This window comes from Ascaphus truei, chromosome 4, assembly GCF_040206685.1.
Source record: "Ascaphus truei isolate aAscTru1 chromosome 4, aAscTru1.hap1, whole genome shotgun sequence".
Classification (NCBI taxonomy): domain Eukaryota; kingdom Metazoa; phylum Chordata; class Amphibia; order Anura; family Ascaphidae; genus Ascaphus; species Ascaphus truei.
Window position 1 is genome coordinate 410,622,646 of NC_134486.1, and position 21,703 is coordinate 410,644,348.

General features: G+C 43.4%; 1 protein-coding gene across 1 annotated transcript in view; it reads right to left on the reverse strand.

Annotated features, from left to right (window-relative positions):
- GLP1R (glucagon like peptide 1 receptor) overlaps positions 1-21,703 on the reverse strand; it is a 309,769-nt gene that overhangs the window by 92,772 nt on the left and 195,294 nt on the right. The window contains exon 9 of the mRNA XM_075595108.1: positions 15,036-15,096. Within this exon, the coding sequence (XP_075451223.1) occupies positions 15,036-15,096 (61 nt within the window). The remainder of the gene's footprint in view (positions 1-15,035; positions 15,097-21,703) is intronic.

A 21,703-nucleotide genomic window follows, 5' to 3' on the forward strand; every position in this document is an offset into this window, starting at 1 on the left:
CCTTGAAAAAGGATTCATTCGTAATTCTTCGTCCCCCGCTGGTGCCGGTTTCTTTTTTGTCAAAAAGAAAGACGGATCCCTGAGACCATGCATTGATTACCGAGGGCTCAATCTCATCACAGTCAAGAATCGATACCCCCTTCCGCTGATCTCCGAACTTTTTGATAGGCTTCAAGGGGCAAAGATTTTTTCCAAGCTAGACCTCCGAGGAGCTTACAATCTTGTTCGCATCCGAGAAGGCGATGAATGGAAGACTGCCTTCAATACCAGAAGCGGCCACTACGAGTATCTTGTAATGCCCTTTGGCTTATGCAATGCTCCTGCTGTTTTTCAGGATATTATGAATGATGTCTTCCAAGATGTTCTCAACTCTTTCGTAATCGTCTATCTGGACGATATCCTAATTTTTTCTAAAAATCTTCAAGATCATGTCCAGCATACCAGGCTCGTTCTCGCTCGCCTTCGTGTCAATAATCTCTACGCTAAGCTCGAGAAATGTCTTTTTCATCAAACCTCTACTGCCTTCTTAGGGTATATAATTTCAGATAAAAGATTTTCTATGGACCCTGAAAAACTTAAGGCTGTTTTGGATTGGCCTCAGCCCAACTCTCTCAAAGCCATCCAGCATTTTTTGGGCTTCTCCAATTACTATAGGAAATTCATCCGAAATTTTTCCACCACTGTGGCTCCCATTACGGCCCTTCCCAAGAAGGGAGCTGACCCGTCTGTATGGCCTCAGTAGGACGTCTCGTCCTTCGAAAGCCTGAAACAAGCTTTCGTCTCGGCACCCATTCTGCGACATCCCGATGTTAGTCTTCCTTTTACTTTAGAAGTTGATGCGTCTGATTGTGATGCAGGCGCCATCCTGTCCCAGAGATTCTTCCCTCAAGATAAGCTTCATCCATGCGTTTTTTTTTCAAAGAAGTTTTTGCCCGTTGAAAAGAACTATGATGTTGGCAATAGAGAGCTCTTGGCTATCAAGATGGCCTTACAGGAGTGGCGACATCTCCTGGAAGGTTCCCACAAACCTATTTCTATATTGACCGATCATAAAAATCTTCTTTATATCGAAAATGCACGTCGTCTGGGGTCTCTTCAAGCCCGTTGGGCACTATTTTTCTCAAGATTTAATTATACTCTTTCTTATATTCCCGGTTCTAAGAACACAAAAGCTGATGCATTGTCCCGAGAATTTTCTCCTGAGGAAAGATCCGAAGAAACCCCTGAAACTATTGTACCCTCTAAGTTTATAATTTCCGCCAACTCATTTGACATTCTCGAAAAGATCGTTGAAGCTCAAACACAAATTCCGAGTGGTCTAGAGGTATCGGAAGGAACTCTTTATGCCGCACCTAGGTTTCATCAAAATATATTAGAATGGGGCCACTCTGTCCGTTCAGCCGGCCATCCCGGCTTCAAAAGAACTTTGGATCTTATCAAGCGTACTTTTTGGTGGCCTAATATGGCAAAGATGGTTCATGAATTTACTAGTGCTTGTCCAGTATGCGCACAAAACAAGACTCTTCGTCAAAAACCCTCAGGCTTGCTCATGCCCTTGCCAATATCTAAACGTACATGTTCACATATTTCAATGGATTTCATTGTGGATCTACCCTCTTCCAGAGGGATGAATACCATTTTGGTCATCGTTGACCGTTTTTCAAAACAGGCCCACTTTGTTCCACTCAAAGGACTTCCCTCCTCACCCACCCTAGCTGATATCTTCACCAAGGAGGTGTTTCGCATCCATGGGATACCGACATCCATAGTCTCGGACCGAGGCACGCAATTTATATCGACATTTTGGCGGGCTTTCTCCAAGAGGCTTGGCATGGCGCTATCCTTCTCGTCAGGCTATCACCCCCAGACTAATGGGCAAACAGAAAGACTAAATCAAACGCTGGAACAATACCTACGGTGTTTTATTTCCGATTCCCAGGATAATTGGGTTGACCTGCTACCTTGGGCAGAATTTGCAACCAATTCACTTCATAATGAATCCACGCACGAAACCCCGTTCTTCGTGAATTATGGTTTAAACCCAAGTCGACTGCCAATCTCAAACATTCCGATAAGAGTGCCGGCGGCTGATGAATGGGTAACTACTCTTCAGGAGTCATGGATCAAGATTCAGTCCGCGTTCCTTAGCGCCGCTCAGAAATTCAAGTCTCACGCAGACCACCGTCGTCAACAAGTCCCTAATTACAAGCCAGGGGACAGAGTTTGGCTTTCATCCAAGAACATTAAGTTGAAGTCTCCGACCCCGAAATTGGCACCCCGATACTTAGGGCCTTTTCTGATCCAGGAACAAATCCATCCTGTGGCATTTCGTCTGCAGCTTCCGTTTTCCATGAGGATTCCAAACGTATTACACGTTTCCTTGCTCAAGCCATTTGTCCAGAGCAAATAGTTCCCTGCTAAGACCCATAGACCCAAACCAGTCACGGTCCATGGACAACCTGAATTCGAAATCCAGACAATCATGGATTCTCGTGTATCCAGAGGAAAGATACAATTCCTTGTTCACTGGAAGGGTTATGGCCCAGAGGAACGCTCTTGGGTACCCAAGGAGGACATCCATGCTCCAGTTCTCTTGGACCGCTTCCACAAGAAATTTCCACAGAAGCCTTGGATGGATCGTCCTGAGGTCGATCCTGAAGGGGGGGGGGGGGGGGTACTGTAGGGAATCGGGGGCCACGTCCCTTGCGGCGTGACCACTCCTTACCCACTACCATTACTGCAGCGGCTGCTGCCCCTGCCCCCTGTCGCTACCCATGCCGCCACCCAGTGCATACCTTGAACTCTGCCGTCACCATCTTGGATTCTGGCACTGGTGTTACAGACTCTCAGCTGGGCTCTACTATTTCCTGGTCTCTCAGCCACTCACGAGCAGCTCCTCGACACGCCTCCGCCATGCCCCTCATCTGGATTGGTCACTGTCGCTTTAAAAATCCTGCTTTGCCTTCTCTTCCTTGCTCTGCATAGCTCCTTGCTTCCTGTGTAGCCTGGAAATGGTGTCGTGCTCCTGTTTGTCTTTACTCCTACAGATTTGAACCGGCTTCTCTGACTTACCTCTCTGGCTCCCGACTTCAGCTTACCCATCACGATTCTTACCTGTCAGACCCTTGGACACGGAAACGGATTTAACTATGGAACTCTCTATACTCCTGAACTCGGCAAGTACAACGACTATTCTAAATCTTAATCCAGGCCTGGCCATGCTACAACCACATCCCAGACCCGCTCCCTCTGCTGTCGGTGTGAATATTCAACATCCCACCTCAGTACAGGGGACTGGCCTGGTCTGCGGGCTGCACAGTGTGACACTGATAAAATAAAATACATATTTAATTACATTAAGATTTTATTTCTTTGAACTTTAAATTCACTGTGAATGTGTGTGGGGGGGATTCTTCAAGAAGTCATACAGTTTTAAAAATTGGTTACCTTTTGAATAATTGGTTACATAATCAGATTAACATAAGGGAAAGCCAACAATAGGAAAATTAACGAATGTTCTGAGAGAGGTTGAAAAGCACAAAGACAAGCTTTTGAAATTGAATGGTTTGGGAGAGGTGTCGATAAGAGGTTGAAATCCTTGAGCGAGCCTTGTGTGTGTTTAAAGCTGCATGAAGGATTAGCTGTACTGTCAAACACACGGTGTCGCAGTCAAAAGCCACAGCACAGATTGAATATCGTAATATCAAGATTTTTTAGGCAGGCATGTGGAGAAAATAAAAATAAAAAATGACGAGAAAAAAAAATATTTTTATTTTTTGGTCACTCACTCTTGAACTTTGCCAGCAGTGGTGAAGTTATAGACGGACGCATGTGCAGTAATCATCAGCTAGCTCCCTTCTCAAAGAGGATTACATGCAGGCACAGAGAGGTGATGCTCAGCTCGGGACGATTAAAAGCACAAAGACAAGCTTTTGAAAATGAATGGTTTTGGAGAGGTGTCGATAAGAGGTTGAAATCCTTGAGCGAGCCTTGTGTGTGTCTGTGGGGGGGAGGTGGGTAAAGCTGCATGAAGGATTAGCTGTACTGTAGTTCAAAGACATGACATATTTTCAACAGGCAGGTCATCATAATAATTTGATCCCCACACCCCCAAATACATAAAAATCACACAAATCAATCATGTGCAGTCAAACGCACAGTGTCACAGTCAAACGCTACAGCACAGATTGAATATCGTAATATCAAGATGGTTGAGGCAGGCACATGTTCATGTTGAGAAAATAAAAATAAAAAATGACGAGAAAAAGGTCACTCACTCTTGAACTTTTTTTTCCCCAATGAGCATTAATAATCAACACAGAAAAATCAAACCAGGCTCTGCACTGCACTGGACTGTACGTTACAAACCAGAAAGACACCCATTCAAAGGAATGATGTGGGAGAGATGTACTGTAGATAAGATAAGAAGTTGAAATACTACAGTGCAGTAAATTAGCCTGTGTGTGTGCGGGGGCGAGCGAGGGGAGAGCACTGTATACGCCGAAATGTGATACTGTTAAAGTACACGCCTGTGCGTTTCAACAATGTTCAAATGAGACATACAGCACTGTACTGTACATGCATACATACAGTAAATATGCAAATTTACAATTACTGCGCGCGCACACGCAGACTGTGTACTGACGTAGGTTGAACTGCTACAGTATTAGACTTTGAAGACAACAGCTCGCGAACGCCCACCTGAGTTTTTAGACGGTATTGCAGTATTGCAGTATTGCAGACAGCGCTAATAATATGCTAATATTACGAGCGCTAAAATACCGGAACATATTCCGGAAAAAAAAATATAAACTGCATCTGCCCGCGGTTATCAGAGTTGCGCCGCTACGGCCGCATTAATATAAAGGCGGCCGCAGCTGTATATGGATTTGAAAAGTGTGATAAAGGGGCTCATTTGCATACGCTGGAGAGTTGCAAATATCTCCAGAGAGTGAAGTTATCTTAAAAAATCTGTGATAAAATCACTGGGCTTGTGAATGCTGAGAGCTATTTTCCCTACACACAGAGTTGGAGCAGAACACACAGGAATGGGAAGATAGTGAGGAACACACAGGAATTGGAAGGTACTTCAGAACACACAGGATTTGGAAGGTAGTGCGGAACACATAGGATTTGGAAGGTAGTGCAGAACACACAGGATTTGGAAGGTAGTGCGGAACACACAGGAATTGGAAGGTAGTGCGGAACACACAGGAATTGGAAGGTAGTGTGGAACACACAGGAATTGGAAGGTAGTGCGGAACACAAAGGAATTGGATGGTAGTGCGGAACACACAGGAATTGGATGGTAGTGCGGAACACACAGGAATTGGAAGGTAGTGCGGAACACACAGGAATTGGAAGGTAGTGCGGAACACACAGGAATTGGAAGGTAGTGCAGAACACACAGGAATTGGAAGGTAGTGCGGAACACACAGGAATTGGAAGGTAGTGCAGAACACAAAGGAATTGGAAGGTAGTGCGGAACACAAAGGAATTGAAAGGTAGTGCGGAACACAAAGGAATTGGATGGTAGTGCGGAACACACGGGAATTGGAAGGTAGTGTAGAACACACAGGAATTGGAAGGTAGTGTGGAACACACAGGAATTGGAAGGTAGTGTGGAACTCACAGGAATTGGATGGTAGTGCGGAACTCACAGGAATTGAAAGGTAGTGCCAAATACACAGGACTTGGAAGGTTGTGTGGAACACACAGGAATTTGAAGGTAGTTCGGAACCCACAAGAATTGGAAGGTAGTGCCGAATACACAGGAATTGAAAGGTTTAGTGAGAAAGCAACTTTGTGTTTTTGTGAATTGTGATTTTTTTTTGTAGAGGTTCAAATAGTCTTTCAATGAGTTAAGGTTCCTAAGAAACCTTTCCCATATTGTTTCCTTTCATAACTTAAAAGGGTTAATAAATGTTATACTCTGTTATAAAAAATATACGTAAATTAATCATCATCATCGTCGTTGTCATCCCTTGTCAATCTACTGCTAGAGGAAGGTCATCTCAATGCTCTTCCAGGTACTGCGGTTGCAGCCTCTCTTCTCCACATTGCTCCAACACATTTTCTATTTCACTCTCCCATCTTACATTGGGTCATCATCTTGGTCTTCTGATTTTTGTTGAAATCCAGTTGAGTACCATCCTTGTCCAACGATAGTAATTTCTTCTTGCAATATTTGTATTTCTTCACCCATGTGATGTCACATACTTTTGTTTGCTTCCTAATACATTCACACTTTTTCCTCTCTCTTTGGGTAATACCCAGTATGCATCTCTTCATACTTTTTTCAGTTATCTAAAGCTTTTACATTATCTTGGCATTTGGGGTCCAAGTTTCACATCCATACACGAACACAGACTTTGCTTTTGAGGCACAGTGGGAGGATCGCATTATTCAAATGCGCTCCCTACTATCTTAATTCTCCTATTAATTTAATTCAAAAGGCTCCCAGCCAATAATACTTGCTGAACAAGGTACTGTAGACATAGTTTCCGACTCAGTCTAGATCAATTCAATTTATTTCGATCTTTGTAGAGTTGACACATTTGTGCAACATTACTTTGATCTTGCAGAGCTTCATATGAAGACCACTTTCTTACTTGCTATGGAAGTTCTTCAATTTGGTGCTGGAGGTCTTCTGGACTTCTGGCAAAAATAAATTTTTTATCTACAAATCATAGGTGACTCAGCTCAACCCCGTTATAGTGTGGTCCTCGGGGGCCACCCGATCCAACCGCGCTATAACCGGGGTCACGCTAATTTTTTTTAAAAATGGCCGCCGCGCGCCCGATCGGGAGGAGGAGGGAGGAGGAGGAGGAAAAGGTGGAGTGAGGCACCAGCATCCACTGTAATTTTACCAGCATTCCCCACACTCCCCTCAGCAGCTCCGCATCATCCAACCACAGATCCCCGCACTAATCCTTCAGCCTAGCACCGATCCCCACCCCCCCAGCCTCGCGCCGATCCCCACACCGATCCCCCAGCCTCGCACGATCCGTCCCCCCAGCAGCCCCACGATGCCCCCAAAGGTGGGTGGCCTTTGACACCAAAGGTAGGGGGTGGGGGACTGTGTGTGTGTGCTCTGTGTGTGTGTGCTGTGTGTGTATGCAGTGTGCTGTGAGAGTGTGCTGTGTGTGCTGGTGCTGTGTGTGCTGTGAGTGTGTGCAGTGTGGGCAGTATTCTGTGAGTGTGTGCAGTGTGTGCAGTGTTCTGTGAGTGTGTGCAGTATGCTGTGAGTGTGCTGTGTGTGTGTGCTGTGTGTATGCAGTGTGCTGTGAGTGTACGCAGTGTCCTGTGAGTGTATGCAGTGTGCTGTGAGTGTATGCAGTGTGCTGTGAGTGTATGCAATGTGCTGTGAGAGTGTGCTGTGTGTGCTGGTGCTGTGTGTGCTGTGAGTGTGTGCTGTGTGCTGTGAGTTTATGCAGTGTGCTGTGAGTGTATGCAGTGTGTGCAGGTGCTGTGTGCAGTGTGCAGGGTGCTGTGAGTGTATGCAGTGTGCTGTGAGTGTGTGCAGTGTGCTGTGAGTGTATGCAGTGTGCTGTGAGTATATGCAGTGTGCTGTGAGTGTATGCAGTGTGCTGTGTCTGTGCAGTGTATGCAGTGTGCTGTGAGTGTGTGCAGTGTGCAGGGTGCTGTGAGTGTATGCAGTGTGCTGTGAGAGTGTGCTGTGTGTGCTGGTGCTGTGTGTGCTGTGAGTATGTGCTGTGTGTATGTGCTGTGTGTATGCAGTGTGCTATGAGAGTGTGCTTTGTGTGCTGGTGCTGTGTGTGCTGTGAGTGTGTGCAGTGTGCAGGGTGCTGTGAGTGTATGCAGTGTGTAGTGTATGCAGTGTGCTGCGAGTGTGTGCAGTGTGTGTGCAGTGTATGCAGTTTTCTGTGAGTGTGTGCAGTGTGCTGTGAGTGTGTGCATGCTCAAACCGCATTATAAGCGGATCCGCGTTCTAGCGGATCGCGCTATAACGGGGTTGAGCTGTATTCATAATTGATATTGATTACTATATTTTCTTCCCAATACAATGTCTTGAACAATTCTTCAAGTGTTGCATTGAAAAGCGTTCTTCTGTTGCACAACTTTGCTTATGTTACTATATTTAAAAAATATGTACAAGCCTTACTACTGCAATAGTATTTTTGTGTACATAGGATATGGTGCCTGGGGTTCTGCAAACAGGTTATTTTTAAATGGTTCTGCACTTCTTGAAAGGTGGGAAACCACTAATCTAGGCCGTCTCACAGGCTTACTGAATAGCATGAGAATAGTTATTTTAGGAGTCTATGCAAATTTGTATATCATTACACCCTTTCCTGCCTTCACTGACTCTTCACCATAATATAAATATTGAATACTGTGAAGCTGTCTTCGCCTGTTTTTACTGATACAATTTGCCTTCTAACAGTCTTTGGACTTTAGTGATCCTGCACAGTCCGTCTAATAAAATCATCACCTGAACCCTGGCATCTCTCGCTCCCATTCCAAATGCTCTGAAACAATATTCTCACTGATTCTAAGTGATGGTTCATTCCGTCCCATTAAAATAATTTAGAATCTTGATTTTTAAATGATTTGAATGGAGCTGGAATCTCCACAAGCATTTGGCAGACAGCTTCCCCGCTTACTGAAGTCCAGACTGGAACTCTGCTTCATCACCACATCGATACTTTGCAAATTGCTTCTTCAGGTGTAATGGTTGCTTTAATAAATAGGAATAGGTGATAGTGTGCAGCTAATAACTCGTAAAACACAACCAGTGAACAGTGCACAGTGAATAGAAACAATATTGTGGACCTTAGATGTGAAGGTATCACTAAAGATGGGTCTGCAGCCTTTCTTGGGGGTGGCTCGGCACCCCTGGAACTAGACAAAAAACAAAAGAACAGGGCGCACAACGCACATAGTGATGAATAGTTTAAAATGTGAATTTATATTCAAAGGTAAATAGTTCTGCGTCCATCAAAGTAAATACAAGTATTCAGTGGGTTGATGGGTTTACCACACCAGTCGACGGCTGAAAGCGACACTCTTTACTTGATCTCAAGGAGTAGTGGGTCAGCAATCGTCTCGTCCGACAGATGGTCTCTCCACACGTGTGGATTCCAAGACTCTCCGTCTCAGGGTGGCAAGTGGGTTTGTCCTATGTTAAAGTCCCGGAGCACAAAGCTTAAACCGGCGTGTAGCAGCCTCCGTCAGTGCCCGCACAGCTGAACAGCACTCGCATACCGCTTCTCCTCGTGGAACGCCCGATGATGACGTCACGGATCGCCCATCCACTTCTAGGAGGCGCCTGCTGGAGTACACAGTGTACACGGTCAGGATACACACAACGGCACAGGATGCGATGCACGCAAAGTGGAAACAGCAGAACTGGCTCTCACATAAAAAACACGGGAACACACACTGATAGTGCTCTAAAAAGCACGGGGGTACAAAATATGAGCAATGACACCCTCCAACGCGTTTCGTAACACCAGGTTACTTCTTCAGGGAATATAAATTCACATTTTAAACTATACATCACTATGTGCGTTGTGCGCCCTGTTCTTTTGTTTTTTGTAACGGTTGCTTGCAGTCAAGGGGGTTAAATGTATAATTGAAGGCCACTAATGGCACATCTTAAATTGTGTGCACTTGTCTACAGATAGAACCTTAATGTTCTTCACAAATTGTGTACAATCGTTCTGTAATCAGCAGTTAGTGCATCTATGAAACATTTATTCATGTTGCAAACCACGGAATTTGTGCAGAGTATTTACAAGAAAGTTGCATTAATTAGCGCGCCCCTCTTTTCTCGTCTCTCTATCCTCCTTTGGTCTGCTAACGTGTCTGAGTCTCGTTTCCTTTGACATCTCCTCTTCTATGTTCCCAGTTCCTGGAGAGAACATGTGAGCAGGTTCACAATGTGCAAAATGAAAGTTCCTCTCACTGCTGTATATCAGTCTTTAAGGTTTGTTGGATATCCAAGTGATAACACAACATGATTGCGAACCCCTGGTTGTGCTATAGAGCTAGCAATGGGTATTTTAGTACCAATTTGCATAGAATCCGAGTTTGTATTCTCAAGGATGGTGCAAAAGATTCACAGACTGTATTTATTTCCCAATAAACGTGGATGCTTTTGTTATGTGTGTTATAATGGGGCTCTATATTGGAACAGACAACCACAATGCTAGAAATCATTATTCTAACAGCAAGACCATTAACATCTAATCATGAGCATCCATCTCATAGAAGAAAATGGGAGTGTACAAGGCTTGTTTCCTTATCGGTTTAAAAAGACAATTAAGGATTGAAAAATGCACATCAGCAACAGTTCTGTTCTCCTCTGCAAAATACTTGTTTATTTCCCCATCCATTGTGTTATTAGGGAATTAGATATATTCCTAATGCTACACTTACCGTAGAGAGAGAATTAATAGGGTCAATAAACAAAAGAGCAGCATCCATGTGATATTAGCAGGCGCCTGTGTGTGTCACACATTGCTGTCACCTTTAGTTTCCATGTGCAATCCCACTAAAGGATACAAGGATTGGTGTTCTGGAATAAGTAAACTTCGTTGATTGGTGCTTTTTCTTCTAATTCTATCAAATGTCAGACAGGGATAAGTACTTTAAATGATGAATCAAAGTATTGAGCGGTGGAAAGTGCTTCTGGGGGTGCAGCTCCCCAAAAATATTATTTTGACAGCACATGCGCATTATGTAAAAACCTGTTTAATTAGTGGCTCCCATTCAATGCAGATCATTAGTTAGAGAGGTGCACATCAAGTCATACAGAATATAGTTGTAAATTACCTATATTCATTGACATTTAGATACGCAAGTTTAAAATGCTTTTACAATGGTCAACTTTATGGCAAAATAGTCTATTACAGAAGGTGTTCAAACTGGGGGGCGCAACATTTTTGGGCTTTGGTGCTTACAGAGGCCCTGCACTCTTCCCCACAACATTGATATAAAATATTGGGGGAGCGCGTGAGGCCTCGGTATGTCTCTTACCTTCTCTCTGACCAGTCAAATGAAGCTGCGGGATCAAATGGCAACATGACGTTGCCGACTCCGGAGGAAAGTTAAGGGAGGGGGAGGGGCGTGAGCAGGGGGGAAGCAGGCAGGCGGGGCGCAAACAAAAAGTTTTCACACGCCTGGTCTATTACATCCCTTTATACAAAGTCACATTAATTTATACTGCATACTTTGTGGAAGGCTGATATAGTTAATCGTATAATTCAATGTATATACTACCCCTTCCTTCGAGAGACGCAACTATGGAAAAGCAACACTACCACACTTAACATCCAGTAAGAAAAAACTAGGGGTGCAGCATAAGGGAATAAATAACCCCCAACAAGTCTCAGTTTACATAGATAACAAATAAACCATTTCTAGGATAGATGTTAAAACACTGTCTAAATTGTGTTTTTAAAGGCACAGATTACCAATGAAAGCAATCAATAACCATTAAACGTATATCTACCATTAGTTCATGTTGGTTCCATGTGGAGCTGCAGATGTACAGTACACTGTTAATTATCTCATCATCATGAAATCTCATCTCTGAGACAGAAAACAAAGCTGTTTTCTGTATGTTACCTACGTAGTGGATTCACAGCAACTAGTGGAAGCAGAACAGGAATCCCACCAAATATTGAGAATTACAACTACAGAATGAGTGGAGAAACAAAGAATACAGTATATACATGAGTATATTATAACATTTGATATTTATCTATATACTCACAAATCCCCCCCCCCCCTACCCGATGTGTATCTCGCCAGTGCTCACCATGTTCTATATGAAAATTCAACTCCCTGCACAAGTCTGTAGCACACCTCTATCATTTGCAATCCAAATCTGCTACGAATAGGATTAAACCCTCCCGGCTGCAAATCTGATACAGACCCAGTGTAAATAACAGGACTAGATTTATCAATGAAACTGAATCCCATTAAAAGCAGTTAAGTTTTCCCCTTAATAAATCTGTTTACAGTGCTTTTGCAGTAAAAGACTTTGGTAAATACCCCCATAAGCAGCTCTCTGTTCCACCTGTGCGGAAGCAGGGACTGAGTAAGCTGCCTGTGCTGAAGCTGGGATATCCTAAAAACCTGATCTGTTGGGGAAGGTGGGGGGGGAGAGGGAGGAGTAGAGAACCCCTGAGGTAACACACAGTTAACTATACACCTGCTCCACTGATTTCAATGAAGGTAAATGCATTCTAGTAAAGAAGTTTATGAATATTGGAATGTGAATGAGAGCAATAGCCAGCCATATTAGGGATATTTTTTTAATTGAATATACTCTTATTGTGCCTCAAACTTTGTAGGAGATTCCATAAACATGCTTGAAATAATAATATAGTATATTATTTTACAATCAAAAAATAAAATGTTCCATTTTGAAGCATCCCCATAATGTATTTAACAACTAGGAGATCTACAGTATGTCTCAAAGCAAAGAGATAAAAATAACCCCTTGAAATACAGACGGATCTGATTTGAACCACTTTTGCCTTGATATACCACTTTGTGTTCTACTGTAGATGCAGGACAATTGCAGTGATGGAAAGGGAGGTGGTGCTAGTTACGATAAGTCATGTTCTAAAGGGGAATGCATCTTATTCACAGAGCAGGCTGCAAACAACCTTGGAGTCAGGAAGGAATTCACTTTTTCCCCTTATGAGATATCATTAGAGAATATTTCGCTGGGGGTTTTGTTTGCCTTCCTCTGGATCAATATACTGATCAAGTACAAATATAGGATAAAGCACTTAGACCAGGGGTGCTCAATTCCCCCCCCCCCCCCAAAAAAAACCAGGTCAGGTTTTCAGGATATCGCAACTTCTGCACACGTGGCTCAATGTCCCTACAGATGCAGCGGCTGTTATTCGAACATATCACGTGGTGTATACCTCGGAATACCCACGTCATGGCGTGTCATTACCGCGTGTTGTATACCTCGGAATACCCATGTCATGACGTGTCATTACCGCGTGTTGTATACCTCGGAATACCCACGTCATGGCGTGTCATTACCGCGTGTTGTATACCTCGGAATACCCATGTCATGGTGCGTCATTACCACGTGTTGTATACCTGGGAATACCCACGTCATGGCGCGTCATTACCGCGTGTTGTATACCTCGGAATACCCATGTCATGGTGCGTCATTACCACGTGTTGTATACCTCGGAATACCCATGTCATGGCGCGTCATTACCGCGTGTTGTATACCTCGGAATACCCATGTCATGGCGTGTCATTACCGTGTGTTGTATACCTCGGAATACCCATGTTATGGTGCGTCATTACCGTGTGTTGTATACCTCGGAATACCCATATCGTGGCGCGTCCTTATCGCGTGTTGTATACCTGGGAATATCCATGTCATGGCGCGTCATTACCGCGTGTTGTATACCTCGGAATACCCATGTCATGGCGCGTCATTACCGCGTGTTGTATACCTCGGAATACCCATGTCATGGTGCGTCATTACCACGTGTTGTATACCTCGGAATACCCATATCATGGCGCGTCCTTATCGCGTGTTGTATACCTGGGAATACCCATGTCATGGCGCGTCATTACCGCGTGTTGTATACCTCAGAATACCCATGTCATGGCGCGTCATTACCGCGTGTTGTATACCTCAGAATACCAATGTCATGGCGTGTCATTACAGCGCGTTGTATACCTCGGAATACCCATGTCATGGCGTGTTATTACCGCATGTTGTATACCTCAGAATACCCATGTCATGGCGCGTCATTACCGCGTGTTGTATACCTCAGAATACCCATGTCATGGCGTGTCATTACAGCGCGTTGTATACCTCAGAATACCCATGTCATGGCGTGTCATTACAGCGCGTTGTATACCTCGGAATACCCATGTCATGGTGCGTCATTACCGTGTGTTGTATACCTCAGAATACCCATATCATGCCGCGTCATTATCGCGTGTTGTATACCTGGGAATACCCATGTCATGGCGTGTCATTACAGCGCTTTGTATACCTCAGAATACCCATGTCATGGCGTGTCATTACAGCGCGTTGTATACCTCAGAATACCCATGTCATGGCGTGTCATTACAGCGCGTTGTATACCTTGGAATACCCATGTCATGGTGCGTCATTACCGTGTGTTGTATACCTCGGAATACCCATATCGTGGCGCGTCATTATCGCGTGTTGTATACCTGGGAATACCCATGTCAGGGCGTGTCATTACAGCGCGTTGTATACCTCAGAATACCCATGTCATGGCGCGTCATTACAGGGCGTTGTATACCTCGGAATACCCATGTCATGGCGCGTCATTACCGCGTGTTGTATACCTCAGAATACCCATGTCATGGCGCGTCATTAAGGCGTGTTGCATACCTGGAAATACCCATGTCATGTCGCGTCATTACCGCGTTTTGTTTACCTTGGAATACCCATGTCATGGCGCGTCAATATCACGTGTTGACTCGTTTTTATCGAGGGCAGAAAATTGCCAAGTACTGTACTGTACCCAATACAATGAATTCATTTCTGCCACGGAAACGTGAAGAATTGCGCCCAAAGAAATCGGGATCCATGAAATTCAAACAAAGCAACCTCGTCATTGGCCGCGTGGAGTACAGCAGCGCGCACGAAAACGGCTCTGTGATATGTTCGAATAATGGCCGCTGCATCTGTACTTCAATCTTTGACAGCGCCTCTGAGTGAACCAACTGTGCTGAAGCAGGGAAATTCTGAAAATTTGACTTTCTGTTGAGGGGATTGAGGACTGGAGTTGAGCACCTCTGTATTAGACTGACATGACTTGATATTAGAGTTCCGCTTGATTTGGAATGCTTTTTAGGAATGAACGCTGGACACTTCACACAGACGCTATGTACAAATACAAGCATCAACTATTAGATATATTTAAGTAGGAAAACCCGTTTCAGAAAGTCATAGAACTATACGAGAGCAGGAAAAAGCAAAGCACAGACAAATACAAATAAATTGCTCATGGTGAATATGGAAGATTAGAACATGAACAAACCCATAATCTTCATAAAGATACTTGACAATTCCCCAGGGGATTACAAACAGCAGTGGCGTACCTGAGAAGGAAAACAGAAATATAGAGGCAGTCACACAGTAAATCCAGGACACTTACGGTAAACGCAACTAACGTAACAGTTGTTCCCTAAGATACTGATAATTATGTAATGCTACACTGTTCAAACAATATATTTAAACAGAAACATGGTTATATGCTCTAATAACAAGTTAATAAGAAGTACAATAGTTGCAACCAGTGTTACAGATACCACATTGATTCAATCCACATATAGATGTAATGTAGCCAACCCTCCGATGTCTGGCAGTGGGGCAAGCTGCGTAACTACAGCTGCCCCGGCACCGGAGTATAACTACTATGAGGGGTGCGATCCGGAAGCACAGACCCCCCGTGGGGTTAAACTATATGTCAGTTGCAGCAAAACAGGCAGATATCTTTGTATGCTATAGTGTGTTTGCTTCCTCTAAGGCAAAGTGACATTGGACTTACCCTCTCTTGACAAAATAGTGGACCTGTTCGAAGATAAGACATGTTGTCTTTAAAGCACGTGTGTGACATGTACATAGAAAAGTGTTAATGTTCCAACAAATAGTGCAATCCATAACCTACAATTTCCCCTGGACCTGTATAATTACCAGCACACTACTGTATAATGAAGATACAATAACACGTTGGGGTTTACAGTATCTGGACAACCTAATAATCCCTTATCTGCCAAAGAAGTCTGAAATGCATTGTACTGTCCGCTGGCAGCTGAGGCATTTCGTCAAGTAGTGCATTCAATCAATGACATTTAAGCACTAAAACAAGTTCCCTAAGTGGACTTAAGCTCATAAGACACCTTCTGAAGCCAGAGGACACCTTACAGTGAGGCCAATTCATGTGACGGTATTATGGTATCATATATGTTTTACGGATTATCACCACTTAAGTCCCTGAATCATTGCTCAATGAAGGAGTACTGTAATTCACCATTTTCTTAGTGCTCTTAGTAATATATAGGGATATTAAGACAAACATTTTGGAGATACATGTATTAAGAGTGAAGAATGCATTCATTACAGTCTTAAAACATTTAACAGTATATTCAAAATGGTTGTGTTGCAAGATGAATGTATCAAGGTAATTTGTTTCAGTCATAATAATAACTTTATTTCATGATTACCGGTGTATGAACACTTGATATTATAAGTATCAAAATAAAGACTAGAGTTATGGAAGGATTTCATTCATAGATAGAAACTGTTAGAACTGTGCAGAGACAGTGACTGATCCTGTCTGCTCTCACTGCGCGTCTCTTCCAGACTGATGCGGCCCGGTAGGACTAACACAGCGGGAGTCCCATTCAGAAGCAGGGAACACCGCCGTGTTAATCCTGATGGGCAATTAGTCTGGTCGCGGAGATTCTGCGAGCAGACAGTTGTCCGGCAGCTGCTATCTGCGGTTTCCTGGCCGAATACACGACAAAACGTCTAACTGCATCTGTACTTGGCTGTCATTTTTATGACTTGGTAAAAAAAAAATTCCTCTTTTGGTGTTTAAAGTCTGACTGAATATATAAAAGAAACAAAGAGATGATCGAGGGGACTGCCGCTTGCTGTAGAAAAAAAGTTGGGGAACTCACCAGTGGAAAGAATTAAAAAACTTGATTTATTGCATGTGTAGATGTGTCATCAGGCTAATTGACAGCAGCTTGATTTGTGTGTGTGGGTTAGGTATAAATTGCACTTCTGTTTTCCACTGCACACTCCTTGACAAAGCGACCTAGTGGGCGTGAAACGCGTGGGAGGAGGAGTTTTGTCTATATTTTTATGTAGGTTAATAAAGACTTTTTCATTCTTTCTACTGGTGAGTTCCCCAACTTTTTTTCTACAGCAAGCGGCAGTCCCCTCGATCATCTCTTCTGTTTCTGTTATCTCACGTATCGAAGGACACCACCGGCTCAATCAGTGTTGCGGGAGAAGCCGATTAGTGGTGACGCATAGAGAGCGTGCGGCTCCACACCACAGTATTCGGAGGAGACGGGGTAAGGAGAAGCTACACAAGGAGTCACACAGCCTGGTGGGGATTCCTTGCCTCTCTGTCAGTACCCCGCTTCATATTCCTTGCATTACCCCATTGTTAGTCTCCCCTCTCCCCGCTATCCACTTCAACACACAGGACATTGCTATTATCTCCACAGACTGTTATTTTGCCTCACCACTCTGCTTTAGTAGCTGATATTCGGTTTCCTGCATTCTATGAATATATAAAAGACCTCATAACATTATTTCCATAATACTTAGACAGACGTGAGTAATATCAATAGATGTAGGCGGGTTTGACTAATGTGACAGACGCCCCTTAGTTTGGCGATACATTGATATCTGCCCCTTGCCTGCACCTAAATATGAAGGGTATGGCATTATTTAATTTGTTTAATTGCAACATTTACAAATATCTATCCGGTATACTTCAGAATAGGCGTCAGGTCCATGATATCTTCATATTTCATATCTTTTGAACCATAGGGTTAGTCACGTCCCTTGGCAATCTTTACAACCCTTCCAGGAATGCTTTGAAAATACCTTTCCATGTGTCCTGTTACCTTGAGTATCAGAAGAGCCATAATTAATCCCATCTCTGGCAAACCAAACGTCCTTATCTCTAGATTCTATCAGTCCCATACAACACAGGCCTGGTCTGGCAGGCCATTAAAACTACTTATTTGTATGTTTAACTCAAAACTGTAACCACATTAACCCCTGAAGTACCAGATTGATTAAAATACTTCATATCCCCTGCCATTTTTATTACAATAACCATGCTTGGATTATTAGACTAGTCTCCAGGAAAAGATAATTATACAAATATGTATATGACAAAGACGTATTTAAGACTCTACTCGGTAATGAGACCCATTGATTTTCTTGTATTTAATTTTCTTTAAATATCAGGAACGGGCGCATCTTTTAATATATTTGTGCATTCGTGGGAGTTCAAAAAAGTCGTCAAGTTTAAAAAAAAATAATAATTCTTATGCTTGAATAATTTACAAATGTGCTCCCCCCCCAAAAAAAACACCCCAAAATAAAAAAAATTCAACAAATTGGACAATATTCGAAAATGGAAAGAAAATTACAATTAATAAAATATTAGAATAGTCAAAATATATATATTTTTATAATTTCGGTGGGTGGGGGGGGAGCAAATGAAAATAAAATGTCGACACATATTGTACACCTCTCTCTAGTTTGAATGCCTTGAACTGTTATTGGCTGACATCAGACTTGTGGTATTGTACTCTATTAAATATTTGGAAGTATAATGTTTTGTGTCTTTTTTTAAAAATATTATTAATACAGGGGCTGCCAACTCCAATCCTCAAGAACTACCACCAGGTCTGGTTTTCACAATATTCCTGCTTCAGCACAGGTGGCTTAATCAGTCCATGCTTCAGCACTGGTGGCTCAATAAGTTCCTGCTTCAGCACAGGTGGTTCAGTCTTTGACTAAGCCTCTGATTGAGTCACCTGTGCTGGAGCTGGGATATCCATAAAACCTGACCTGTTGGTGGCCCTTGCTGACAGGAGTTGTCTGCCCTTGGTCTAAATAGATCTTTACTCACTTGGTGTGTGTGATCATTTCTATTGTTATCTTCTACAGTATACTGTATACCTGTGAGCGACAGTGGAGAGGGGCGCCTGTCCAGGACACATCAGCACCATCGCAGAAATACTCCATATTTTTGTGGAATATATCAATAATATGATGATAATTATACAACTCTTTTAATTACAGTAGAAATGAGATCGTGGCATATCAATGGAGAGGTGTTTAAAAAGGGTGCAGTGAACGATCACCATGAATATCAATATAGAGGATTACAGATATTTTCATGTTTTAGCTCCAAGCTTAGCCCATCACAGACTATCACAGAAAAAGATTTTCCAGGCTCTCGGATAATTCCCCAGCAAGCATTAATATCACCACGGAGCATCTTACCTGGCATTATTAGATATATAAAAGCTACAATCCCCAGTGTATTCAATTTTCCATCCAAATCTTTGACTGTTGTAAAAGATCCCGGAGCTAGGATTCACAATTTCATTTCATCCAGTCAGCAAATGCCTTAATGACCCGAAAACCATTACAATATATCAAGGTGTCTGTTTTTCTCTTACCTAAGCAGCTTTAGTTTGCCCGTCATTTCCAAAACCGAACCCTTTCGCGGGCTGCGGGGCCTGCGGCACTTTGTTATGAAATACAGCGCATAATTATTATTTAATCAACTATAATGTAATTATTATTTATTGATAATGTGCAAACATATACTGCAGCTCAGTACAATGGAGTCAGAAGACGGTAACAATAAAATATCAACCTTATCATACACTGTATGACAGTAGGGTGTAACCAGGCTCTCAAATTAAGGTTAAGCCTGTTTTGGTTAACCCTGATTGTCACGGTAGCTTACAGGGTTATAATATACGACAAATAACTGGGTTGAATTGAATACGACTGTGATATAATAAAGAGATTGTATTCCTTAAAAGACCGGTGGACACACAATGTTGGACAAATAACAAACGGAATAAATACACTTACTTAGGAAGGGGAAAATTAAATAACCAGGATTCAGGTTAGCAGTTCATCAGGCATCAGGTATCAGTCAGGTAAAATCACAAAGAACAATGGGCATAGAGCTTGCAATCGTTTATATGTGATTTGGGCTCTCTACCCTAACATTGGGTCTCAGGTATTGGTTAACAATTATCTGTACCCAATTACCTTTTGTCAGCTAACGTGGGAAGCACTTTGGTACCTGCCCCCAGGTAGCTGGCACATGCGCACAATCCCTTAGTCAGGATCCCATTTTCCTAACCCCACTCTAAAGAGTTGGCGTCTATAAGTCTGCCAGATGGGGATCTGGGCCGGGGAAACCTGACTAAAGGTGGGAATGATGGCACTTCATGTGAAAGGCCATGTCCTGCTTTCTCTCCACCCTGTATACACAATCTGGGGGGATGAGCCTTTGATCAGTGGCCTTTGTGTAGACATACTGTCGCCCCCTGACCATTAACATACTGTATGGGCCAGTAGCTTTTGCGGGCTTTACACTAGGCATGAAATACAGTAAACTCACAATATTTTATATACATAAAAATATTCCGTTCGGTTGTGCCGAGCGGGCTACAAATTGCCATACCCTCATGCCGGAGGGGACTCTACATGGTGGCCAATTTTCAGCTCGCTCTGACCCACTGAACCAGAGATACCAATATATCATTTAAACACCACATGTTAGACATATTGCATTTCTCCACCATCTGCAGATTTCAGACTCAGCTAAGTGACGATTTAGTTAAGCTTGTTTTTAATTAATTTTAATTAGGTTTATTGTGCACTAGCTGGGTGGGCTGTCCCTGCCTACACGGGCACCCGTAATTATACCCGACCATGTGATCGGAGGGGCCCATTTTGGCGCGAATAGGCTATGTAGCTCTGGCATATATAAATGAGAGATTGCATACACGCAGGTTACTCTTTGATAAAGCGCTCCTACAGCGCGAAACGCGTCAGAGGCACCCCATTTTTGTAGCCCGGTCTACTAATGCCATAAATTAAAGCATTTTTTATTTGCAAGCAGCCTCCAGCCCTTTCATTTTTTTAGCAGTGCTCCACCACTTTCTTCTCATATTGCATTTCTCCACCATTTGAGTCAATGGCAGAACTACATTTTAAAGAGTTAACCATACTCCGTTCGGTTGATCGGAGGGGGCTGGAAATTGCCATGCTATCATGCCGGAGCGGTGACTGCATGGTGGCCAAATCACACCCCTCTAGTCCTTACCGAACCGGAGATATGGGTTTTAGGTTTTCACACTTTCGCACTTGGTGTTTTAAAACCTAGCGGCTTTTTTCCGCCATTGCGGTCAATGGTGGCGACCCTCGTGGTGACTGCATCTCTTTCTCGCGGCCATTGCCCGTCAGACCCAGTTTGGGTCGAGTAAGGGGGTTCCCATGAGCTAGGGGCAAAAAGAATTGGGCCGCTAGTTGCCCCAGAACCGGAGTTACATTTTTAATAGGTTTGAACTTGTCCGTGACCAAGTTCCCATGGTAATCTACGGATCAAAGCTCTTTCGTTGAAGTGGTAGTTACTTTTGGATTCTGCGGTTTGGCCGGCAGCCAACTCAGTTCTTGGAGAGCGGACTCGAGGAATCCCCATTGAAAGGCATTACGCCATTCATTTCAATGGAGAAGTTCCGCTCATCCTCTCAGGCGCCATTTGCTGGTCTTCTTCGATATCGGGCCAAAACCCTTGAAATCTCCATAGACATTCATGGAGCCTCAATGCGACCTATGGGACAGGCTGCAAATGGGGATTAAAAAGCCGGGAAGGGGAACAAAGGGCCATAAACATGTAAATTATTACAGTTAATCCCTCGCCTCCCATACGATGGTAGGGGTAGCCAGCTGGGGTGTAACCCCTTTATTACCGGGCCAGCCCCCCTCCATCGCTACACTGATCTGTGTATAAGGGTCCAAGAGAGTTAGCTCTTGGGCCCAGTAACATTGTACTGTTCCAATGTATAACATGTCATAAAAGTATTTGATGTGTTTTTCCCTTTTCGGGTATGCAAGCGAGCAAGCGAGCAGGGTATGAGT